This window comes from Notamacropus eugenii, chromosome 2 (genome assembly GCF_028372415.1).
Source record: "Notamacropus eugenii isolate mMacEug1 chromosome 2, mMacEug1.pri_v2, whole genome shotgun sequence".
Taxonomy (NCBI): domain Eukaryota; kingdom Metazoa; phylum Chordata; class Mammalia; order Diprotodontia; family Macropodidae; genus Notamacropus; species Notamacropus eugenii.
Window position 1 is genome coordinate 8342127 of NC_092873.1, and position 24471 is coordinate 8366597.

The 24471-nt window shown below is 35.1% G+C and overlaps 1 protein-coding gene across 1 annotated transcript; it reads right to left on the reverse strand.

Annotated features, from left to right (window-relative positions):
• On the reverse strand, positions 1–23838 carry LOC140522470 (uncharacterized). Its single transcript, XM_072637903.1, has 7 exons — positions 23817–23838; positions 22834–23015; positions 18490–19296; positions 13943–14737; positions 9396–10190; positions 6725–6874; positions 1–270 (listed from the first exon to the last, which is right to left on the reverse strand). Exons 1-7 carry the CDS (start codon positions 23836–23838, stop codon positions 154–156), a joined length of 2868 nt encoding a protein of 955 aa, XP_072494004.1. The 3' UTR covers positions 1–153.
• Between the last annotated feature and the right edge of the window lie 633 nt (positions 23839–24471).

A 24471-nucleotide genomic window follows, 5' to 3' on the forward strand; every position in this document is an offset into this window, starting at 1 on the left:
AAAAAAAAAAAAAACCCTTTGTTCACTTAGAATCATCCATGGTGGAATTCTATAAGTGTTAATATACAAAATGAATTTGTACTCAGTATTTAACAAAATAGTGAAGTCCTTGCTTACTTTATGTTTCCTTTGAAAGGCCTGCCAAAAGGGGTCTTACCGATTTAAATCTTCCTCTAATTCATCATTTCTCTTCATTTGTCGTTCTAGAGAATCTTCCAGACATTGCTTCCACTCATTGAGTCTCGTGAATTTTTCCCTTTCAATACGAAGCTTTAAAAAAATTTTACAATGAAAAATATCACAATTGAACTGGCATTTCTCAAAGGGATTCTCTTCATTAACTCTAGCTCCAATTGTAAATATCAATTTAAGCATAGATTGTTGAACCAAAACAAATATGGAAAGATTTGAAAATGATTGATCTTCCTTGACATGACATACATTTCCCGTGATTTCACTACAAACTATTTCTTTTCTTTTGAAATTTAAATCAATGAAAGTTCTGATTTGATTCAATATAGGTATTACTTTTACCAACAATATTCATAAATTTAGGAATGGTTGAAAGGAATAGGAATGAATAGAAAGTGGGCCAAGTTTCCCAACACACCACACCTTGGAGGAACATTGGCCTTTCCTACTTCTCTAGAACCCATGATAATTATCCGTTCAGCTCCACTTCCCCTTTGTGTTGGCACACCTGCCCCATGTTCCAATCATTCCTATGTTGAAATGACAATGTATGTCTTTGTAAGTAAGGGTGTAAAACAGTTCTGCTAATCTCTTTGTACTGAAATAAGAGAGATGCAACGTGAGTAAATTGACGTTTTCTTTTTCTCCTTGAGTGGTTATCTGTTGTTCCCGATTATGAGCCAGGTGCTCTTTACTCTCTTGCAAAGGAAGACAGAAGTCTGCTCATTGTGGTGAATACCGCATTTCTCCTCTTTGCTTCCACATTTCTCCAATGAATGATTACCACAGCTGCAATTTCTTCATTTCCTATTTCCATTTCATTCATCTATTTATCTGTAACTCTTCCCTTATTTATTTTCTATTTATCTGTGACTTAATTGGTATAGGAAATTCCCAGTCATAACGTTTATAACGTATCAGTACAAATAGGCCCTGCCCTCAACCGACATCTCAGAATCTGCAACTCTCAGAGTTTTACTGAATAACTTAGGGCACCAAAATTATACAAAACTGGCCCAGGTTCATGAAGCCATTTATGTCAACATTGGGATTTCAACCTACGCTTACGTCTGAGGCAAGATCTCTATTCCTAAAATATAGTGCCTTTCTTCATTGCCATAAAATCAGTTATTCCCTCCTTACTAGTCTACTACAACTGCATTCTCAAGAGGTAGAAGTCATACTGGTATCCAAAAACTTTTCTTCTTAGTCTCTGACTTCACTGAAACATAGATCCTCTTTCTCTTCTGTGATTGGTAATTTATTTTCCCTATAAATTATCCTTTCACCCTGTTTCTCTTTCCTCTTCTATCTCATGGAGACCCCTTTGGTCCTGGATCATGACTTCAAGCCGAGGATCAAAGAGTGAGGGAGGTGAGCATTTAATCCCACCTTCTCATTTTACAAAGGAGGAAGCAATCACACTGGTGTTAAATCAGTTGCATACAGTTTAATTAAAAACAAAAGGGCTACTGGGTCTTTCTGTTCTAATTTTGCCCCCACACCAATCTTTCCTACAAAATGCTAAGCCAAGTACTATCAAACATCGTTGTGATCATGTTACTGCCTTACTCAGCAACATGTACAGGAACTTCTATGGGCTATCAGATTGAGGCTTAAATTCTCCGTCTTTTTTTCTCTTATCTCTCACTTCATCACATTTTTCCAACTTTTAATTCTAATTGCTTTACGGCTCCCCTCCTCACACTCCTATGCTTTTTGTATTTTCCTATCGCTCCCTATCCTACTGATCCATCACTTTCTTAGCCTATTGGACTCCATTGCTCTCCTATCCTGCTGATCCCTTCCCAAATCTCGAAGGCAACTCAAAGTTCTCACTTTTCTTCAATGCTTTCCTTACTATTTTGCTGCAATGATCCTTGCCTTCACTGCATTCTTTGAGATTTTTGTCTGCAGCATTCAGTGAATATGCTATTGGGGTAAGTGCCTACATTGAGAATCACCTCTCATTTTAGTTCTTTATTATTTCAGTGTCTACTGGTGATATATTGTATAGGGACCTAGCAGGAATTCACTAAATATTTTCAGGATAATCAACTGCACTATACTCATTTAGAACTATAAACAGAGCAAAAATGGACAAGTCATGAGTTAGTACAGATTTTTTATAAATGAAGAATCCAAGGTTTGAGAGAGAAAAACATTCATAAAAACAAGTTGTATGCCAAGAGACTGAGCCAGGACGTAAAATTTTGAAAGTTCACCCTCCTATATATGCTATCAATAATGTATATACATATATACAGATGTATAGATGTGTGTACGCATATATAAAATTCAGATATTTGGCAATTTTTCTTCCACTAGAGTTGCTACTTCAGCAAATTTGCACTGGGAACTTCTTGTGTTAAAAATAGGGGTGGATAATACCATCTGTTCTAACCTCCACCTCTAGTGATCTCTCCTTTTCATAAATACTTACGTTTACCATTCACTTAGTAGTTGTTTATATGCTACGTTGTATTAAACATGAAATTCCTTTATTTGGCATTGGTATGCTAGAGAGACTGAAAATTCTTCAAGGAGAAAATGCATGTCTTATACATAGCTTTTGCTACCTGCTCAGAACCTCTCATAGTGGAATTCACATAATGAATATTCACTAGTTAATGAGGTAAATTTTGAACAAGGAAGAAATTGTAATTTGACTGAATTTTTACAGAGCAAAAACTTGGATGATCTGGGAAATTAGACTAGAAATGGGTGCTAGTTTGCCCTGAATACCATTTACATGAGGCAATTTGTACTGACAAAGAGGGACTCTAACTTATTTCTTCCTTACGTTACTTTCAAGGGCTCAGTCCACACCTAGTTTCTGGACTGGAGCCTAAAACCAAAAGGTTTGGAAGGGTAATATTTTAATCGATGTGTTCCACAAATAATGTGAGAGAAATGAAGAGAATGAGGGATAGGGGAGTTAATTGGGGAAAAAAAAGTTGTTTCACTCTCGTACTGGTTTCTGAAACCTAGAAAAATGTCTCAAGCGTCAAATGCCAGAGTAAAGAAGTTTTTCTAAGAATGAGATTGGACCTTGTAATAATTTCATAGCTAAGGGAAGTATACTGAAATTAACGAGGTTAAAAGAACGCTTTTGGAAAATTAGGAGGTGGATACGAAAATGGGGGAGGCAGTGGTTATTTGTATGAAAATGACAATGGTCTTTTGTTTTCAGTGTAGCGAAACTAGCATTTAGTCAGTGTCTAATGTGTTCAAGGAACAAAGGCCATAAAGTTGAGTGATTTGCAATTATGATCTCATTTGATTCGCACAACAACCCTGGGAGGTAGGTGCTATTATCAACCCCATTTCATGTTTGAGAATACTGAAAAGATCAAGTGACTTGCCTAAGATCACACAGAGAGCATCTGAGGCTATATCTGTAATAAGATCTTTCTCAGCCCAGACTCAAGATTTTATCCATAATTGCTGAAAATCCCCTTCAAGCTGAGAAACATCTCATCATACAAAATTCTCTTTTTGATCACTTTGCCTTAGATTTCCCTTGATTTACCACTTATGATGGGTACTAGTTTGAAAATATGTTTGAGGAATGTCAGAAATATCCACTTCTAAACAGGCATAATGATGAATAGCACACATAACTACATATAAATATGGGAAAGCAAATGAAACAGGAGAAAGGCATTTGACACTAATAATGGAAACCCGTTAGGGGAATTTGACTGTGTTGCTATTCTATGCGTAACCTCCCCTTCACTGTAATAATTTCTAATAATAATAACAACAATAATTTTTTTTTTTTACTGAATTTATATGTGGCCATTGCAGGCTCTGTGAAATCGAAAATATATAAAAAACCAGAATAGACAAACTCAAGGTGCTTTCGTACAAATATTACCTTGAGTCAATTTTCATTTTCACTACATTTTCAGCCTAGGCAAAGCCAAGAAATGAACATATAGTTTTGTCCTTCTTGTTCTTCCACTAGTAATACTACTATTATTACCAGTACCACTACTACTTCTACTAGAAGTACTACTACCAAATCTATTACAACTACTACTACTACTTTTGCTACTACAATAATAACAATTACTCTACTGCCAACATCCTGTGAAAAGGAATTTCTATGGAAAATAAGGAAGCATGAATACTCCCTGTCCTCAAGGAACTCCATTATAATTGGGTAAAAAACAATGAGATAAAGCAATTGATTTTTTGATAAGAAATGCGATCACCATAGGACAATCCATATGTAATTAAATACCAGATTTTGTGGTATCAGATGAAAAGTGTATTTGAGGAGATTCAGGAATCAACAGGGGTGAAAAGCCCAAAAAGCATTATGGCAAAAGAATCATACTTTTGTAATTCAAAAACATCTTGAATGTGAAGAGTAGAAAGGTTTTGAATAGGTAGCACAGATGAGGAAGTGTAACTAAACAAGAAGAGTACCTAAACAAGATGGAGGTATGGAGGTGGAAATCCACAAGGTGAGATCAGATTGATTAAGTTAGGGAATATTAATGAAAGCATTCATCTAATTACTTCAACTTCAATTTATCCTTTCCATGTACAATTTCTGTATGTACAAAATGTGAAGAAATAGCATTTTCTTGTTATTCAAGGAGTAGTTTGAACAGAAAGAAACAAAGAATTTGTACTTGACAGTGCTGTTTGGGGGATTAAATGAGAAAATGAAGGTCAAGGTGTTTCTAAAAATCAAGTATGATAGAAATGATTGAGCTATTATTGGTCGTGGGAGAAACACCTCTTCTCTTTGCATAAGGACAGATAAACCAAATAGTCAACCACAGAAAGAGTGAATATAAGTATTAAAATTTACGTGTACAGATTTTGGAAGTTGTAGATGTAATTCTAAGTCAACGGAAATTACAGGCACAGTGTTCAGAAAATTGACAAAACTGGTAAAATGAGAAAGCAGCAATTCCCCAAACCACTAGGTAGTAGCTAAGAAAGAGAAGGGTAGAGAAGTGGAATGGGCTAGGTACTCAAGAGATAGCAGGCAAAGAATATAGCAGTCTCTGGGTTGATAAACTCAAGGACCCCTACCTTCTGGGATAAGAACTCACTGTTCGAGAAAATTGCTGGGAAAACTGGATAACAATGTCGTGGAAACTAAGCATAGACCAATTCCTGACACCATTCACAAGAATGAATGGGTACATGATCTAGGGATAAAGATTGATACCACAGACAAGGTGAAGGAGGAAGGAATAGTGTATTTATCAGATTTATGGAGAAGGGAAGAGTTTTTGACTAAAGGAAAGACAGTAAGCATTATGAAGGGAAAGGTGAATAATTGTGATTGCATTAAGCTGAAAAGTTTTTGCACAAGCAGACCCAATGCAATCAAGATTCGGAGGGATGTAGTACATTGTAGTTAATGTTGGGGATAAAGGCCTCATTGATAGAGTATATAGAGAACTGAGTCAAATGTACCAGAATACAAGTCATTCCCCAATTGATAAATGGTAAAAGGATATGAACAAACAATTTTCAGAGGAAGAAATTAAAGATACCTATAATCATAGAAGAAATGCTCTCGACCACTTTTGATTAGAGACATGCAAATCAAAACAACTCTGAGGTACCACAACACACCTATTAGACTGGCAAACATGACAGAACAGGAAAATGATAAATGTTGGAGAGGATGTGGGAGAGTTGGAACACTAATTCATTGTTTGTGGAGCTGTGAGCTCATCCAACCATTCTGGAGAGCGCTTTGGAACTATGCTGAAAGGGCTACAAAAATGTGCATACCCCTTCACCCAGGAATATACAGCAATATGACTGTATTCCCAAGAGATAATAAAAATGAGAAAGGGCCCCACATGTACAAAAATATTTATAGCATCACTCTTTGTAGTGGCCAAAAACTGAAAATCAAGGGGGTGCCCATCAATTGGGGAATGGCTGAAGACATTATGGTATATGAATATCATGGAATACTATTGCACTATAAGAAATGATGAGCAAGATGACTTCAGAGAAGCCTGGAAATATTTACATGGTTTGATGCTGAGCAAGAGGAGCAGCACCAGCAGAACTTTGTGCACAGCAACCACCAAAGTGTGCAAGAGCTTTTTCTGGTAGACTTCGATAGTCACAGAAAAAAAAAAAATTCCTAATGATGCCCTAAGGCAAAATGCTTTCCACATACAGGGAAAGAACTATCGAATTCAATCGCAGAATTTAACAGATCATTTCTGTATGTGTGTGAGTGTGTGTGTGTGTGTGTGTGTGTGTGTGTGTATTATATTTTGGTTTGTTATATGATTTCTCCCATTTATTTTAGTTCCTCTACACAGCATGACTATAGTGAAAATGTACTCAGTAGGAATGTATATGTAGATTCTATATAGAAGTGTATGGCTCTTGGGGTGGGAAAAAAATCTAAGTTTTGTCGTAGTGATTGGAGAATATTAAAACTAAATATATTGCTTAAAAATGTGAAATGTCACACTGAATATACTTTCCACTCATTTGTTTCCAGAACAAATTACTGATCTTTTTGCATACGTACTTGACTTTTGGTTTCATCTACTTCCTTCTTTAGTTTTTCCTTATCTTCATAATCAATTTCATTAAATGATGTGACTTGTTGTGAAACTCCTGTCAGGAACTGATAATTGCAGGAAACAGGTGATTCTCGCTGAAGATTTCTTACTCTAGCCTGACAGAAATATGTCCAAATTACTAATATTACAGATTTCATAAAGCAACATTAGCTCATGTAAAATAAATATAAATTTAAAATTCAAATCAAAAGTCTATATAATTTTGCATGCAACTTAATTTCTTCAGTATATTCATAATTATCAACGATTGAAAGACAGAAATCTCTTAGGGATTAAGAAAACAACCTCATTTTGCAGGTGAGAAAAACTAAACTCCAAAGAGGTTTAATGAGTAACCAAGGTCCTAAAGGTAGACGTTTAGAGAGAAAAGGATTGAAACTTGGCTCCTGGGGCAGCAAAGTTGTTTGGATTATACCACTCAACTTCCATTTAGCACGGAGCAAATGAGATCTCCCTCAGAAGACTCCTCAGAAATTACTACAGTCAGCCTGCTTTCCCCATTATGTCTTAATTGACAAGAATGAGACCACCTCCAAAGCTATCTAGGGACTAAAACATTTTACGTGAAATTCCCATGCAAAGTAAAGGAAACAGGAGGGAAGAATGTACACTTTTTTATACTTGGTAGAAAACTTAAAGGTTTCCCATTCCATTTTTCGGAAAAGTTGACTACCTTATTTCTGTGTGCCAGTCCGTAGAAGAAAGACATCTACAAGAAAAGGTTGTGCTTTCTTTCCTCTCATGGTTTACGCTGGAGAGTGAACATCGGCACTGATATGCTTGTCAGGCTTGGTAAAAGCACTTCACATGCCCAAAGCCAAAATGTCAACAACAAATGTGGCCGCTAGGTACTATTCACATCTTCAACAGTCTTTGCTTAGCCTGCGAGGAAGTTGCTTACTCTATTCAGATAGGAGTTACACTCCTGGTTTCAGTGAATGGAGAAAAAAGAGGAAACTCTGGAAAATATGCCAGTTCTCCACGCTATGTGTACATAGCATGTTAGAAGTACAGAGTTTTGGACATACAGACGTATTCATCCGTTCACATATATGTATATGTAGATATCCACACAGAAAAACACAACCGTATGTGTATAGAATGATATACTGCAACAATTCCTCTCCTTTTTCACTACAGAGCAAGGGGAATTATTGAATAAATTATGAAAACCAAATGAAGCCAAAAATCAAAAGAAGCCAAATGTTTTTTTCTAATTAGACAAGATGAAGTACTTTGTAAAAGTAAATTTTAGTAGAGTCTCATCAAATTTTTTGAAGAAAACATAAGGCTAAAAGAAGACAATGTAAAGTTCAGAGAGTAAAATTGGCACAATTCACTGAATTTCTACAAGTAAACTATATTCTATTATGGAATGACTAGATAAAATTTTAAATTTTTTAGATGAAATCATTACCCAGGACAATACATGGTAGAATTCACCCTCATTGCATATATGAAAAATCACAGATAATGAGATCTGCTATTAGACTGTATAAATTATTCATATTAAGGAACTAAAATGAGTGATTCCAGAACCGGCAACTTTGGAAACTGAGCAAGACTTGTTAGTCCAACCACAAAAAAAAAAAAAAAAAAAAAAAAAAACAGAGATGAAAAAATAGTGGAGTACAATTAAAAAATAAGATTAGTAACTGAAAAATTAACGCTTAATGAAGAATCATAATGTTTCTGAATAGAAGCACTGTCTTAAATTTAAAAGAAAAGTAGTGGCTCGACTACGGAATTTCACTACAACTAAAATCCAATCGTTAATGTTTCAAAAATTAGTTCAAAAGTGTCTAAATTGAAACTAGTTAGACAGATGAGTATGTTTAAATTTTAATGAAACTCGTAAAGAGAATATTGCACAGTTATCTCATAAGAGATTTCATACTTGAAATGTAATATTGTTCCTAGCATTATGTTGGAAGACTTTTCTTAAGTTGCAGCATTTGAAAAAATTTGTTCCATTTCAATGTTGAAATGGAATAATAGAAAAATTAATGAAATAAAAATTTATCTTTATTTAGACACTAGAGATTTCCTATACAAATATTTATTAAGCCAAATGTCATGGACAACATAATTTCTTGAAGCAAAACGTGTTGTTACCTAAAAGAAGAATTTGTAAATTATTTTTATACTTATAGCTTTTATACTATTATTTTATATTTAAAATTGCTTTCAACTGTTTGCTTTATTACTTATATTGTATTACAGTACATTTTATTTTCATTTTTGTATTCATTTGATCTTAAAAGTTATTATATTACTTGTTCTGTTTATCATATCGTGGATTCTCACTCTCAATTCTTATATATCAGAATTTGTACAATGAAAGATAATAGCATCACCAGCCTGTCGAATATTCAAATTCCTAAGATATCTTGATAAAAATTAACTTGAATTTCATTTCAAAAAGACTAAAACTTATCCAAGTAAAATACTTCAAGAGCGAACCCTCTTGCGGCCTTCTCATTTTCATATTTCCACGTTTGCTCTCTTAAGTGGTTCCATTCACGCATTAACTAATACTTTACTGCTCTCTTCTACTATAAGAGCTTGTTTATCAATATCAGCATAAGCTTTATTGAAGAGATCAATAAATTGCACCTGGGCATCACGAATTTGCTTTTCATGAAATATGATTTTCTTCTGTGTGTCTTCAAGCTCTTGCTGCAGCACCGTATTTTCACTCTGGATTTGGCCTAATCTTTCCTGGAGAGATTCATTTTCCAAACTGTATCTGTTGACTTTTTCCTTTAACACTTGATTTGTTTCTTCAAGTTCCTTTGCCTTCTCTTCAGCATGGTTCAGTTCTCTTTGTGTGTTTTCTACAATGTATGTCTTTTCTGTGAGGGATTCCTGGACATGGTCTAGCTCATTTTCTAAACTCTTGGCTCTACTTTCAGTCTTAGAGAGTTTTTCAGAAAGGACAGCGTTATCCTCTCTTAGACTCAACCAATCACGGTTTAGTTTGTCCTTTAAATGAAGCCACTTATCTCTTTCCCCCTCAAAGGAATCCTCAAGGGCTAATTTTGATAACTCATATTCGCGACCAACTTCAATCAACCTGGACGCGTATGATGCCCTATCGTCCTCTAGTTTTTCAATGTTGTGTTCTGCATTCTGCAGTTTAGAGTTCAGCGTGGCATTCTCAGCTTTCAGAACGTGTACTCGTCGACGGCACTGAAATCCGATTTTTCTTAACGCTTCTCTGTTCCATTGTAATTCCTGTTGAAGCTCCTCAATCATTTCTTTCAAAGCTTCAGTTTCTTCTGTGTGGTGCTTTCTGGTGTGCTGATAGTTAATTTTTACTGTGTGTAATTCCACTTGGTGCATGGCACCATACTCTGCGATTTCCTTTGTTTTCTGCAGGTATTTTTCCTTTACATTCCTAAGAGAAACCTAAACATAAGAAAAAGAAAAAAAATTTTATTCAAAATAAAATTATTTATTGTGATATTTCCATAAAAATTCAAAATAGACACCAAGGGTCCCAGAAGCATAGTGTATTCAGAGAAAAGCTAACTGAGGGAGTTTCACCTATTTCCTATTTCTGTCAATTTGAGCAAAGAACAGGACTTAAAACTACATCGTCAATCGGAAGATTTGGAACGCGTTTTTGAACCGACAAAGCTCTCTGTCTTTCAAGATATTTGATTTCCTTTTCTCCATGCATTTTATCTCACACTGATGATTCTATTTCAGACATTTCAAGGTCTTTGGAAAGTACTTTCAATACATGATCTCACCTAAAATTTGCACAACCTTTATGAGGGAAATATTTATATTTATTTATATTGCTAACTGTGGAACAGAAGTGGAGTTCACGCATTTGAAACTATAGATTATTAGAGCAAAAAGGGACACTACGGATGAGTTAGTACATCATTTTATAATTCAAGAACCAGAAGCCTAACGACAGAAAACCATTTGCTGAAAGTCGTGTGGATGGCAATGGACTGAAGCAGAACACAAAATCTTGGAAAAGTCCCCCTTAGATTGACAGTTTTACCAGATTTCAGACATATAATTATATGAACACACGCACACGTGTGTGTAATTACGTATGTGTACATGTATATTTTTGTGTGTACATATACACATCCACGCAGGAACAGATATATCAATATAAATAAATATATAAATGTACATACATATGTATAAATATATATACATGCATATTTACACATATATATGTATAATACGTAGGTATTCAGCAATTGTTCTTCCACTAGGGCTGCTAACTCAACCAATTTGCATCGAGTAATGTTTGCATTAATAAAAACATGAATGGATTAATACCATCTGCTCTAATTTCCACCTGTACTGATATCTTCTTTCATAAATACTTACAGGAATATCGTTCCCTTAGTAGTTGTTTAAATTCCACTTTGTGTTATAAATGAACTTTCTCTCTTTTGTATTGACTTCCCAGAGAGAGTGAAAATTCTTCAAGGAGACAGTGCATGTCTCACACACAGTCTTTGTATCCTTCTCAGGGCCTATCACAGTGTTTACGTAATTATTATTCACTAATTGATGAAATAACGTTTGAACAAGGGAGAAACTGTAATTTCACTGAAATCTTCCGTAGTGAAAACTTGCACTATCAGGGAAATTACACAAGACATGGTGCCAGTTTGGCCAGAATGCCCATTAACTGACATACCTCTTCCTACCAAAGATGGATTCTAAATTACTGCTTCCTTGCTGTAACTTCCAGGAGTCAGTTCACACCTAGTTCCTTGACTGCATCCTGACGCAAAAAGCTTTTGACGGTTAATATTTTAATCCAAGTCTTCCAGAAAGAAGGTGAGGGAAAGGAAGAAAAGAAGCGATAAGGGAGCTACTTGGGAAACAAAACTTATTTCATTCCAGTGCTGATTTCTGACACCTTGAAAAATTTCTCAAGAATACAAATTCAAAAGAAAAGTAATTTTCAGAAGAATGAGACTGGAACTCATAATAGTTTCTTAACTAAGCCAAGTCTACTGAAATTAGCCAGGTTAAGAAAAGTCTTTTGCAATATTTGGAGATGCTTATCAAAATTTGGGAGGTAGTATTATTTGTATAAAATGGACAATGATCTTTATGTCCTTGGAGCAGGGAAACTGATATTTCTTAAGTATCTAATATGTGCCAAGAACAAAGGCCATAACCTTAAGAGAATTACAATAATTATCTCATTTGATTCTTCCAACAACACTGGGAAGTATGTGCTATTATAATTCCCATTTTGTGGCTAAGGAAAGGGAGAAGAATTAAGTGACTTGCCTAGGATCACACAGACAGAATCTGTGGACACATCTGAAGTCAGATCTTTCTAACCCCACACACAATTTTCTATCCCTAATTCCCCCAACATACGTCTAAGTGGAGAAATATCTCATCATCCAAAGTTCTTTTTTTTGCTAGCTTTGGAAGAGATACGTACTTACTATGCAATTTATGATGACTACTAGGGTGAAATTTGTTTTCAAGAGTATCCGAAATACCTCTTACTATAGATTGTGACTTCTACAATAATGAATCCATACCTAAATACTTGGAAATGTGGGAAAGCAACTGACAATGGAGAAAGGTATTTGCTAGCATTAAAGGGAACAGGTTAGAAGAATTTGACTGTCATGCTATTGTACGCTTAACTGTACCTTCATTTTAATAATTTCTAAGAATAATAAGAGTAACTAAAAAATAATTTTGTATTCAATTTCTTCTTTGCTCTTTGGGGTCTGGAGCATTCAAAATTTATAAAAATCAGACTAGAACATCTTCAAGTATTTTAGTCCAACCACTTTCAACTGCTGGCAAAATCAACAAATAAACATTTAGTTTCCTTGTTCCTGTTTTCCTACTACTAGGACTACTACTACAAGTACTCCTATCACTAGAACTAGTAGTACTGGAACTTCAACTAGTACCACTTGTACTACAACAATCATAACAATTGCCTCTACTGACGGCGTGCTTTGAAAGCAACGTTCTACCAAGAAAGAATGAAGTATCCATTATCCTGTCCTCAAGAAACTTTATTACAGTTGGGCAAAAAACAGTTAGAAAAAGTAAGAAATAGTTTGTTAACAGATGTGAAAACCATAAAGCAATAAATACTCACTTTCATACCCAATTCGGTATTAGGTAATTAGGTGGTATCAGATGAAAAGTGGATTTCAGGAGATTTAGAAATTCATAGGGGTGAAAAGTCCCAATGGCATTATGGCAAAAATATCGTGCTTTTGGAATGCACAAGCCTGCTGGAGATGAAGAGTAGATAGGTTTTTGATGGGGAGTGCAAATGAGAACGTGTAACTGAGCAAGAAGTGAAGAAGGTATGGAGCTAGAAATGCACACGGTGAGATCAGATTGCTGAAGTTAGAGGATATTAGTGAAATCATCCATCTAATTACTTTAATTCTCAATTGTATTTTGCAGGTACAATTTACATATTTAGGAATTGTGAAGAAACAACCTTTTCCTGTTATTCAAGGAGAAGTTTCAATGGAAGTATACAAATAATTTTAACTTCACAGCATTGTTTGGGGATTAAATGAGAAAATGATGGTAAAGGTCTTTCTAAACATAAAGAATCATAGAAATGATTTAAGCATTATGGGTCCTTGGGAAAACATCTCATTCTTTGTGTATGGACAGATAAACCAAATGGTCAACGACAACATGAGTGAATATTAGTATTGAAATTCATGTGCACAAATTGTTTTATGTTATGATTTTTATTTGTCACATTATTTTCATTTCTTAATTTAATTACTTACTTTTAATTACAGTATATTTAATTATTACTGCATTCGTATTATCTTAAAAATCATGACATTACTTGTTCTATTTATCATATTATGGATTCTCATTCTCAATTCTTACATATCAGCATTTTCCCAATGACAGTTAATAACCTCACCAGCCTGTTGTGAATTGAAATTCCTAAATTATGTTGATTAAAATTAGTTTGACTTTCATTTCGAAAATCTTTATGGTTATCCAAGTATGACATTTAATGATCGAACCCTCTTTCAGCCTTCTCAATTTCATATTTACTCATTTGTTCTCCTAAGTGGTTACATTCACTGATTAACACTTGATTGCTCTTGTTTTTAACTATCAGCATAAACTTTATTGAGGAGATCAAAAAACTGTACCTGGGCATCACTTAGTTGCTTTTCTTGAATCGTGACTTTCTTCTGTGTGTCTTCAAGCTCTTGCTGCAGCACCGTATTTTCACTCTGGATTTGGCCTAATCTTTCTTGGAGAGATGCATTTTCCAAACTGTATCTGTTGACTTTTTCCTTTAACACTTGATTTGTTTCTTCAAGTTCCTTTGCCTTCTCTTCAGCATGGTTCAGTTCTCGCTGCGTGTTTTCTACAATGTATGTCTTTTCTGTGAGGGATTCCTGGACATGGTCTAGCTCATTTTCTAAACTCTTGGCTCTACTTTCAACCTTAGAGAGTTTTTCAGAAAGGACAGCGTTATCCTCTCTTTGACTCCACCAGTCTCGGTTTAGTTTGTCCTTTAAATGAAGCCACTTATCTCTTTCCCTGTCAAAGGAATCCTCAAGGGCTAATTTTGATAACTCATATTCGAGACCAACTTCAATCAACCTGGACGCGTATGATGCCCTATCGTCCTCTAGTTTTTCAATGTTTTGTTCTGCATTCTGCAGTTTAGAGTTCAGCGTGGCATCCTCAGCTTTCAGAACGTGTACTCGTCGACGGCACTGAAATCCAATTTTTCGTAACGCTTCTCTATTCCATTGTAATTCCTGTTGAAGCTCCTCAATCTTTTCTTTCAAAGCTCCAGTTTTTTCTGTTTGGTGCTTTCTGGCGCGCTGATACTTAATTATTACTGTTTGTAATTTCACTTGGAACATGGCACTACACTCTGCGATTTCCTTTGTTTTCTGCAGGTATTTTTCCTTTTCATTCTTAAGAGAAACCTAAACATAAGAAAAAGAAAAAAAATTTTATTCAAAATAAAATTATTTATTGTGATATTTCCATAAAAATTCAAAATAAACACCAAGGGTCCCAGAAGCATAGTGTATTCAGAGAAAAGCTAACTGAGGGAGTTTCACCTATTTCCTATTTCTGTCAATTTGAGCAAAGAACAGGACTTAAAACTACATCGTCAATCGGAAGATTTGGAACGCGTTTTTGAACCGACAAAGCTCTCTGTCTTTCAAGATATTTGATTTCCTTTTCTCCATGCATTTTATCTCACACTGATGATTCTATTTCAGACATTTCAAGGTCTTTGGAAAGTACTTTCAATACATGATCTCACCTAAAATTTGCACAACCTTTATGAGGGAAATATTTATATTTATTTATATTGCTAACTGTGGAACAGAAGTGGAGTTCACGCATTTGAAACTATAGATTATTAGAGCAAAAAGGGACACTACGGATGAGTTAGTACATCATTTTATAATTCAAGAACCAGAAGCCTAACGACAGAAAACCATTTGCTGAAAGTCGTGTGGATGGCAATGGACTGAAGCAGAACACAAAATCTTGGAAAAGTCCCCCTTAGATTGACAGTTTTACCAGATTTCAGACATATAATTATATGAACACACGCACACGTGTGTGTAATTACGTATGTGTACATGTATATTTTTGTGTGTACATATACACATCCACGCAGGAACAGATATATCAATATAAATAAATATATAAATGTACATACATATGTATAAATATATATACATGCATATTTACACATATATATGTATAATACGTAGGTATTCAGCAATTGTTCTTCCACTAGGGCTGCTAACTCAACCAATTTGCATCGAGTAATGTTTGCATTAATAAAAACATGAATGGATTAATACCATCTGCTCTAATTTCCACCTGTACTGATATCTTCTTTCATAAATACTTACAGGAATATCGTTCCCTTAGTAGTTGTTTAAATTCCACTTTGTGTTATAAATGAACTTTCTCTCTTTTGTATTGACTTCCCAGAGAGAGTGAAAATTCTTCAAGGAGACAGTACATGTCTCACACACAGTCTTTGTATCCTTCTCAGGGCCTATCACAGTGTTTACGTAATTATTATTCACTAATTGATGAAATAACGTTTGAACAAGGGAGAAACTGTAATTTCACTGAAATCTTCCGTAGTGAAAACTTGCACTATCAGGGAAATTACACAAGACATGGTGCCAGTTTGGCCAGAATGCCCATTAACTGACATACCTCTTCCTACCAAAGATGGATTCTAAATTACTGCTTCCTTGCTGTAACTTCCAGGAGTCAGTTCACACCTAGTTCCTTGACTGCATCCTGACGCAAAAAGCTTTTGACGGTTAATATTTTAATCCAAGTCTTCCAGAAAGAAGGTGAGGGAAAGGAAGAAAAGAAGCGATAAGGGAGCTACTTGGGAAACAAAACTTATTTCATTCCAGTGCTGATTTCTGACACCTTGAAAAATTTCTCAAGAATACAAATTCAAAAGAAAAGTAATTTTCAGAAGAATGAGACTGGAACTCATAATAGTTTCTTAACTAAGCCAAGTCTACTGAAATTAGCCAGGTTAAGAAAAGTCTTTTGCAATATTTGGAGATGCTTATCAAAATTTGGGAGGTAGTATTATTTGTATAAAATGGACAATGATCTTTATGTCCTTGGAGCAGGGAAACTAATATTTCTTAAGTATCTAATATGTGCCAAGAACAAAGGCCATAACCTTAAGAGATTTACAATAATTATCTCATTTGATTCTTCCAACAACACTGAGAAGTATGTGCTATTATAATCCCCATTTTGTGGCTAAGGAAAAGGAGAAGAATTAAGTGACTTGCCTAGGATCACACAGACAGAATCTGTGGACACATCTGAAGTCAGATCTTTCTAACCCCACACACAACTTTCTATCCCTAATTCCCCCAACATACGTCTAAGTGGAGAAATATCTCATCATCCAAAGTTCTTTTTTTTGCTAGCTTTGGAAGAGATACGTACTTACTATGCAATTTATGATGACTACTAGGGTGAAATTTGTTTTCAAGAGTATCCGAAATACCTCTTACTATAGATTGTGACTTCTACAATAATGAATCCATACCTAAATACTTGGAAATGTGGGAAAGCAACTGACAATGGAGAAAGGTATTTGCTAGCATTAAAGGGAACAGGTTAGAAGAATTTGACTGTCATGCTATTGTACGCTTAACTGTACCTTCATTTTAATAATTTCTAAGAATAATAAGAGTAACTAAAAATAATTTTGTATTCAATTTCTTCTTTGCTCTTTGGGGTCTGGAGCATTCAAAATTTATAAAAATCAGACTAGAACATCTTCAAGTATTTTAGTCCAACCACTTTCAACTGCTGGCAAAATCAACAAATAAACATTTAGTTTCCTTGTTCCTGTTTTCCTACTACTAGGACTACTACTACAAGTACTCCTATCACTAGAACTAGTAGTACTGGAACTTCAACTAGTACCACTTGTACTACAACAATCATAACAATTGCCTCTACTGACGGCGTGCTTTGAAAGCAACGTTCTACCAAGAAAGAATGAAGTATCCATTATCCTGTCCTCAAGAAACTTTATTACAGTTGGGCAAAAAACAGTTAGAAAAAGTAAGAAATAGTTTGTTAACAGATGTGAAAACCATAAAGCAATAAATACTCAATTTCATACCCAATTCGGTATTAGGTAATTAGGTGGTATCAGATGAAAAGTGGATTTCAGGAGATTTAGAAATCCATAGGGGTGAAAAGTCCCAATGGCATTATGGCAAAAATATCGTGCTTTTGGAATGCACAAGCCTGCTGGAGATGAAGAGTAGATAGGTTTTTGATGGGGAGTGCAGATGAGAACGTGTAACTGAGCAAGAAATGAAGAAGGTATGGAACTAGAAATGCACACGGTGAGATCAGATTGCTGAAGTTAGAGGATATTAGTGAAATCATCCATCTAATTACTTTAATTCTCAACTGTATTTTGCAGGTACAATTTACATATTTAGAAATTGTGAAGAAACAACCTTTTCCTGTTATTCAAGGAGAAGTTTCAATGGAAGTATACAAATAATTTTTACTTCACAGCATTGTTTGGGGATTAAATGAGAAAATGATGGTAAAGGTCTTTCTAAACATAAAGAATCATAGAAATAATTTAAGCATGATGGGTCCTTGGGAAAACATCTCATTCTTTGTGTATGGACAGATAAACCAAATGGTCAACGACAACATGAGTGAATATTAGTATTGAAATTCATGTGCACAAATTGTTTTTATGTTATGATTTTTATTTATCACATTATTTTCATTTCCTAATTTAATTACTTACTTTTAATTACAGTATATTTAATTATTACTGCATTCGTATTACCTTAAAAATCATGACATTACTTGTTCTATTTATCATATTATGGATTCTCATTCTCAATTCTTACATATCAGCATTTTCCCAATGACAGTTAATAACCTCACCAGCCTGTTGTGAATTGAAATTCCTAAATTATGTTGATTAAATTTAGTTTGACTTTCATTTCGAAAATCTTTATGGTTATCCAAGTATGACATTTAATGATCGAACCCTCTTTCAGCCTTCTCAATTTCATATTTACACATTTTTTCTCCTAAGTGGTTACATTCACTGATTAACACTTGATTGCTCTTGTTTTTAACTATCAGCATAAACTTTATTGAGGAGATCAAAAAACTGTACCTGAGCATCACTTAGTTGCTTTTCTTGAATCGTGACTTTCTTCTGTGTGTCTTCAAGCTCTTGCTGCAGCATCGTATTTTCACTCTGGATTTGGCCTAATCTTTCTTGGAGAGAAGCATTTTCCAAACTGTATCTCTTGACTTTTTCCTTTAACATTTGATTTGTTTCTTCAAGTTCCTTTGCCTTCTCTTCAGCATGGTTCAATTCTCTCTGCGTGTTTTCTAAAATGTAAGTCTTTTCTCTGAGGGATTCATGGACATGGCCTAGCTCATTTTCTAAACTCTTGGCGCCACTTTCAGCCTGAGAGAGCTCTTCAGAAAGGAAAGCATGGTTCTCTCTTAAAATAGACAAGTCACTGTTTAACTTGTCCTGTACATGAAGCCACTCATCTCTTGCTTCCTGAAAGGAATGTTCAAGGGCTAGTTTGGACGCCTCACTTTGCTCATAATCGTCAATAACAGACATCAGACGAGACCTGTATGATTCAATTTCGCTCTCTAGTCTCTCTGTGTTTTCTTTTGCATTCTCCAATTGAGAGTTCAGCGCTGCATTTTCAGCTTTCAGAACCTTTACTTGGCCACTGTATTGAAATCGGATTTTTCTTAATGCTTCTCTATTCCACTGCAATTCCTGTTGAAGCTCCTCATTCTTCTCTTTCAAAGCTTCAGTTTCTTCTCTGTGGTGCGTTCTGGTTCGCTGATCCTTAATTTTTACTGTTTTTAATTCCACTTTGTGCATGGCAACTTCATACTGTATGATTTCCTTTTTCTCCTGCAAGTATTCTTCCTTTACATTCCTAACAGGAACCTAAACATAAGAAAAAGAAAAGAAAGTGTTATTCAAAATAAAATGACTTATTCTGATATTTCCTTCAAAATTCAAAGGAAACGCCAAGGGGCCAAGAAGCATAGTGTATTTAGAGAAAAAGTTAACTGAGGGACTTTCACCTCTTTCCCATTTCTATCAATTTGCCGAAAGAATAAGACTGAAAACTGCTTCATCAACCAGAAGATTTGGACACCATTTTTGAACTCACAAAGCTGTCTGTCTCTCGGGAGATTTGGTTTCCTTTTCTGCATACATTCTGTCTCTCACTGATGATTCCATCTGAGACATGTCAAGGTTTATGGAAAGGACTTTCAGTACATCATCTCACCTAAAATTTCCACCACCCTTATGAGGGAAATATTTATATTCCTTCATATTGCTAATTGTGTAACAGAAGTGCAGTTCACGCACGTAAAACTCTAGATTGTTCGAGCAAAAAGGGACACTACTGATGAGTTAGTACATCATTTTACAAAGCAAGAACCAGAAGCCTAAAGACAGAAAATCATTTGTCGAAAGCCATCTGTTTGGCAATGGAATGAAGCAGAACACAAAATCTTGGAAAAGTCACCCGTAGATGCAGAGTTTCAACAAACTTCAGACACATATCTGTAAAAACACACACACACACATATATATATGCGTGTATCTACGTATGTGTACATGTATATTTTTCTGTGTACATATACACATCCACACAGGAACAAATATATCAATATAAATAAATATATAAATATAAATGTACATGTAAATATAGATAGATAGATAGATAGAGAGAGAGAGAGAGAGAGAGAGAGAGAGAGAGAGACAGATAGACAGATAGATAGATAGATATAGATATACAATAGTTAAGTATTTAGCAATTGTTCTTCCAGTAGGGCTGCTAACTCAACCAAATTGCATCAAGTAAGGTTTGCATTAGGAAAAACATGAATGGATCAATACCATCTGCTCTAACGTGCAACTTTAGTGATACCTCCCTTTTATAAATGCTTACTGGAAAATCGTTCACTTCGTAGTTGTTTAAATTCTACCGTTTGTTATAAATGAAGTTTCTCTATTTTGTGTTGACTTCCACAGAGAGTGAAAATTCTTCAAGGAGACAGTGCACGTCTGACACACAGTCTTTTACCCTGCTCAGGATCTATCACAGTGCTGTTCACATAGATAATATTCACTGGCTGATGAAATAACGTTTGAACAAGGAAGAAACTGTAATTTCACTAAATTCTTACATAGTGAAAACTTACACGATCAGGGAAATTACACAAGAAATGGTGCCAGTATGGCCAGAATGCCCATAAAATGACCTACTTCTTGCTGCCAACGATGGACTCTAAGTTACTGCTTCCTTGGTATACCTTCCAGGAGTCAGTTCACACCTAGTTTCTTGACTGCAAACTGAAGCCAAAAGCTTGTGAAGGTTCATATTTTAATCCAAGTCTTCCAGAAAGAAGGTGAGGGAAATGAAGGCAAGAAGTGATAGGGGCGTTAATTGGGAAACAGAACTTATTTCATTCCAGTGCTCATTTCTGACACCTTGAAAAATTTCTCAAGCATGCACATTGAAAAGAAAAGTCATTTTCAGAAGAATGAGATTGGAATTCATAATAGTTTCTTAACTAAGCTAAGTACACTGAAAGTAGCCAGGTTAAGAAAACTCTTTTGCAATATTAGGAGATGTTTATCCAAACGTGGGAGGCAGTATGATTTGTATATAATGGACAATGGTCTTTATGCTTTTGCAGCAGGGAAACTATCATTTGTTCAGTATCCAATATGTGCCAAGAATAAAGGCCATAAATACAACAGATTTACAATAATGATCTCATTTGATTCTCGCAACAGCCCTGAGAAGTATGTACTAGTATTATCCCCATTTTGTGGCTGAGGAAACTGAGAAAAACTAAGTGACTTGCCTAGGATCACACAGATAGAATCTCCGGACACATTTGAAGTCAGATTTTTCTAACCCCAGACCCAAATTTCTATCGCTAATTCCCCCAACATACGTCTAAGTGGAGAACTATCTCATCATCCAAAGTTCTTTTCTTCCCTGCTTTGGCAGAGATACTTACTTACTTTGCAAGTTATGATGACTACCAGGGTGAAATTGCGTTTGGAAGAATCTCAGAAATCTCCCTTAATATACGTTGTGCCTTCCACCATGATGAGTAGCATACAGAAATACATGGAAATGTGGGAAAGCAACTGACAGTGGAGAAAGGTATTTGATAGTATTAAAGGGAAGGGGCTAGAAGAATTTAACTGTCATGCTATTGTACGCTTAACTGCATTTTCATTTTAATAATTTCGAAGAATGATAATAGAAACTGAAATACTTTTGTATTGAATTTGTACTTTTGACGTCTGGGAAATGGAAACTTTGTAAAAAATCAGACTAGAGAAACTCAAAGCACTTTAGGCCAACCATTACCTTAGAACAAATTTAATTTTAGGTAAACTTGCAACTCCTGGGAAAATCAACAGACAACATTGAGTTTCCTTGTTCCTGTTTTTCTACTGCTAGTGCTACCACTACAAGTACTACTATCACTAGAACTACTAGTACTACAACTACTACTAGTACTACTTGTACTGAAAAAATAATAACAATTACTTCTGCTGACAGCATGCTTTGAAAACAACGTTCTATGGAAAATAACGAAGTCTAAATGATCACGGTCCTCAAGGAAATCTATGATAGTTGGGCAAACAAGAGGTAGAACAAGGAAGTAATAGTTTGTTAACAGATGTGAACAGCATAAAGCAATAAATACCCAATGAGGTCATATCAAATGAAAAGTGGATTTCAGGAGATTCAGAAATCCATATGGGTGAAAAGTCCCAATGGCATTATGGCAAAAGAACCATTCTTTTGGAATGCACAAGCATGCTGGAGGTAAAGAGTCAATATGTTTTTGACGGGTAGTGCAGATGAGGACGTGTAACTGTGCGTAAGCCAGAAGAAGACTGTGAAGAAGGTATGGAACCAGAAATCTACATGGTGAGATCAGATCGATGAAGTTAGAGGATATTAATGAAATCATCCATCTCATTACTTGAATTCTCAATTGCATTTTGCAGGTACAATTTACATATTTAGGAATTGTGAAAAACAACTTTTTCCTGTTGTTCAAGGAGAAGTTTCAACGTAAGTAAACAAGTAATTTCTACTTCACAGTATTGCTTCGGAATTAAAAGAGAAAATAATGGTAAAGGTCTTTCTAAACATAAGGAATCATAGAAATGATTTAGGCATTATGGGTCCTTGGGAAAACACCTCACTCTTTCTGTAAAGACAGATAAACCAAATTGTCAAGGACATCATGAGTGAATATTTCTATTGAAATTCGTGTGCACACATTGTGGAGGTTGTAGGTCTAATTTAATTCGACTTAATTGACAGACAGAGCGTTCAGAAAATTTATACTGTTGACGAGACAAAGGGAAATGTCACACTGCACACAATTTCCATTCATCAGGAACAAATTATTGATCTTTTTGCATACATACTTTACTTTTGGTTTCATCTACTTGCTTCGGTAGTTTTTCCTTCTCTTCATAATTCCTTCGATAATATGATGTAACTTGTTGCGAAACTATTCTCATGGATTGGTAGTTGCCGGAAACAGGAACTTCTCGCTGAAGATTTCTTTCTCTGGCCTGAGAGATATATGTCCAAATTATTTCTATTGCTGATTTCAGAAAGCAGTATTAGCTCATATGAAATAAATATCATGTCAAAATTCACATCAAAAGTCATTATAGTTCTGCATGCAATTTAATTTCATCAACATATTCATAATTTTCATAGATTTGCGGTATAAATAACTTAGATGTTATTTAACAAAATTCCCGCATGTTGCACATGAGAAAAATGAAACTCCAAAGAGGTTAGTTGAGTTACCCAAGGTCCTAACGTTAGTCGTTTCTAGGGAAAAAGATTGACACTTGGCTCCTGACACGAGAAAGCTCTTTTGATTATTCTACTCAACCTTCATTTAGCATGGGTCAAATGAGATCTTTCTACTTGCTCAAACATTCAGCCTGATTTCCCATTGCCTGTTTTTTGAGCATAATTGTATCACCTCAAAAGTTATCTAGGGACTAAAATATGATAGGTGAGACTCACATGGAAGGTAATGGAATGAGGGGGGAGGAATGTATACTTTTTTGTACTTGATAGACACATTCATGGTTTCCCATTGGGTTTTTCAGAAAAGTTAACTGCCTCATTTCTATGCACCAACCTTTAGAAAGAAGAGGACATCTACAAGAAACGTTTAAATTTTCCATCCTCTCATTGTTTAACTCGGGGGAAGGAACGTAGGTACTGGTACGCATGTCAGGCTTGGTAAAAGCGCTTCACATGAATGATGTGCTTTGCTCAAAGCCACAATGAGAACCACACATATGGTCACTAGCTGCTGTTCCCATCTTCAAGAGTCTTTGCTAAGCCTTCAAAGAATTCCTTTTCCTGTTCTGATAGGAATTACACGCCTGGTAATGGCGGTCCATCGGCAAAAAAAAAGGAAACTGCGGAAAACATGCTAGCTCTCCCGCTTATGCATATATAGCACATTACAAAATCAGAGTTTTGTACCTGCAGACGTATTCATTCATTCACATATGTGTATAAGCACATATACACACAGAGATACAAAGTCGTGTGTTTATGGACTGTTATACTGCAGAAATTCATCTCTGCTTTCATCATAGTGCCAGGCAAGTTATTGCATAAATTATGAATACCAAATGAAGCCCCAAATCAAAAGAAATCAAAATGTTTTCTCCTATTAGAGAAGTTGAAATACTTTGTGAAACTAAATTTAACTAAAGTCTGGTAAGTTGTTTTGAAGAAAACGTAAGGCTAAAAGAAGACAATGTAAAGTTGAGAAAGTAAAATGGGCACAATTAACTGAATTCTTACATGTTAACTAAATTCCACCATTGAATGAGAAGACAAAATTTTCAAATTCTTTAAATGAAATTATTACCCAGTACAATATATGGTATAATGGACGCTCTTTGCATATATGACAAATCACAGAAAATGAGAGCTGCTCTTAGACTGTGTAAAGCTGTTCTTATTCAACAACTAAAAGGCAGTGATTCCAGAACTTGCAATTTTGCACACCGAGCAAGCATTAT

What these genes read in the sequence shown, in the direction of transcription:
- LOC140522470 (XM_072637903.1), bottom strand. Translation starts at nt 23,838, where the DNA reads ATGGACCGCCATTACCAGGCGT. An exon ending in TAGATGAAACCAAAAGTAAA is followed by an intron (nt 19,297 to 22,833) that starts GTATGTATGCAA and finishes TCTTATGTTTAG; the next exon opens with GTTCCTGTTAGGAATGTAAA. An exon ending in AGCAACTAAGTGATGCTCAG is followed by an intron (nt 14,738 to 18,489) that starts GTACAGTTTTTT and finishes TCTTATGTTTAG; the next exon opens with GTTTCTCTTAAGAATGAAAA.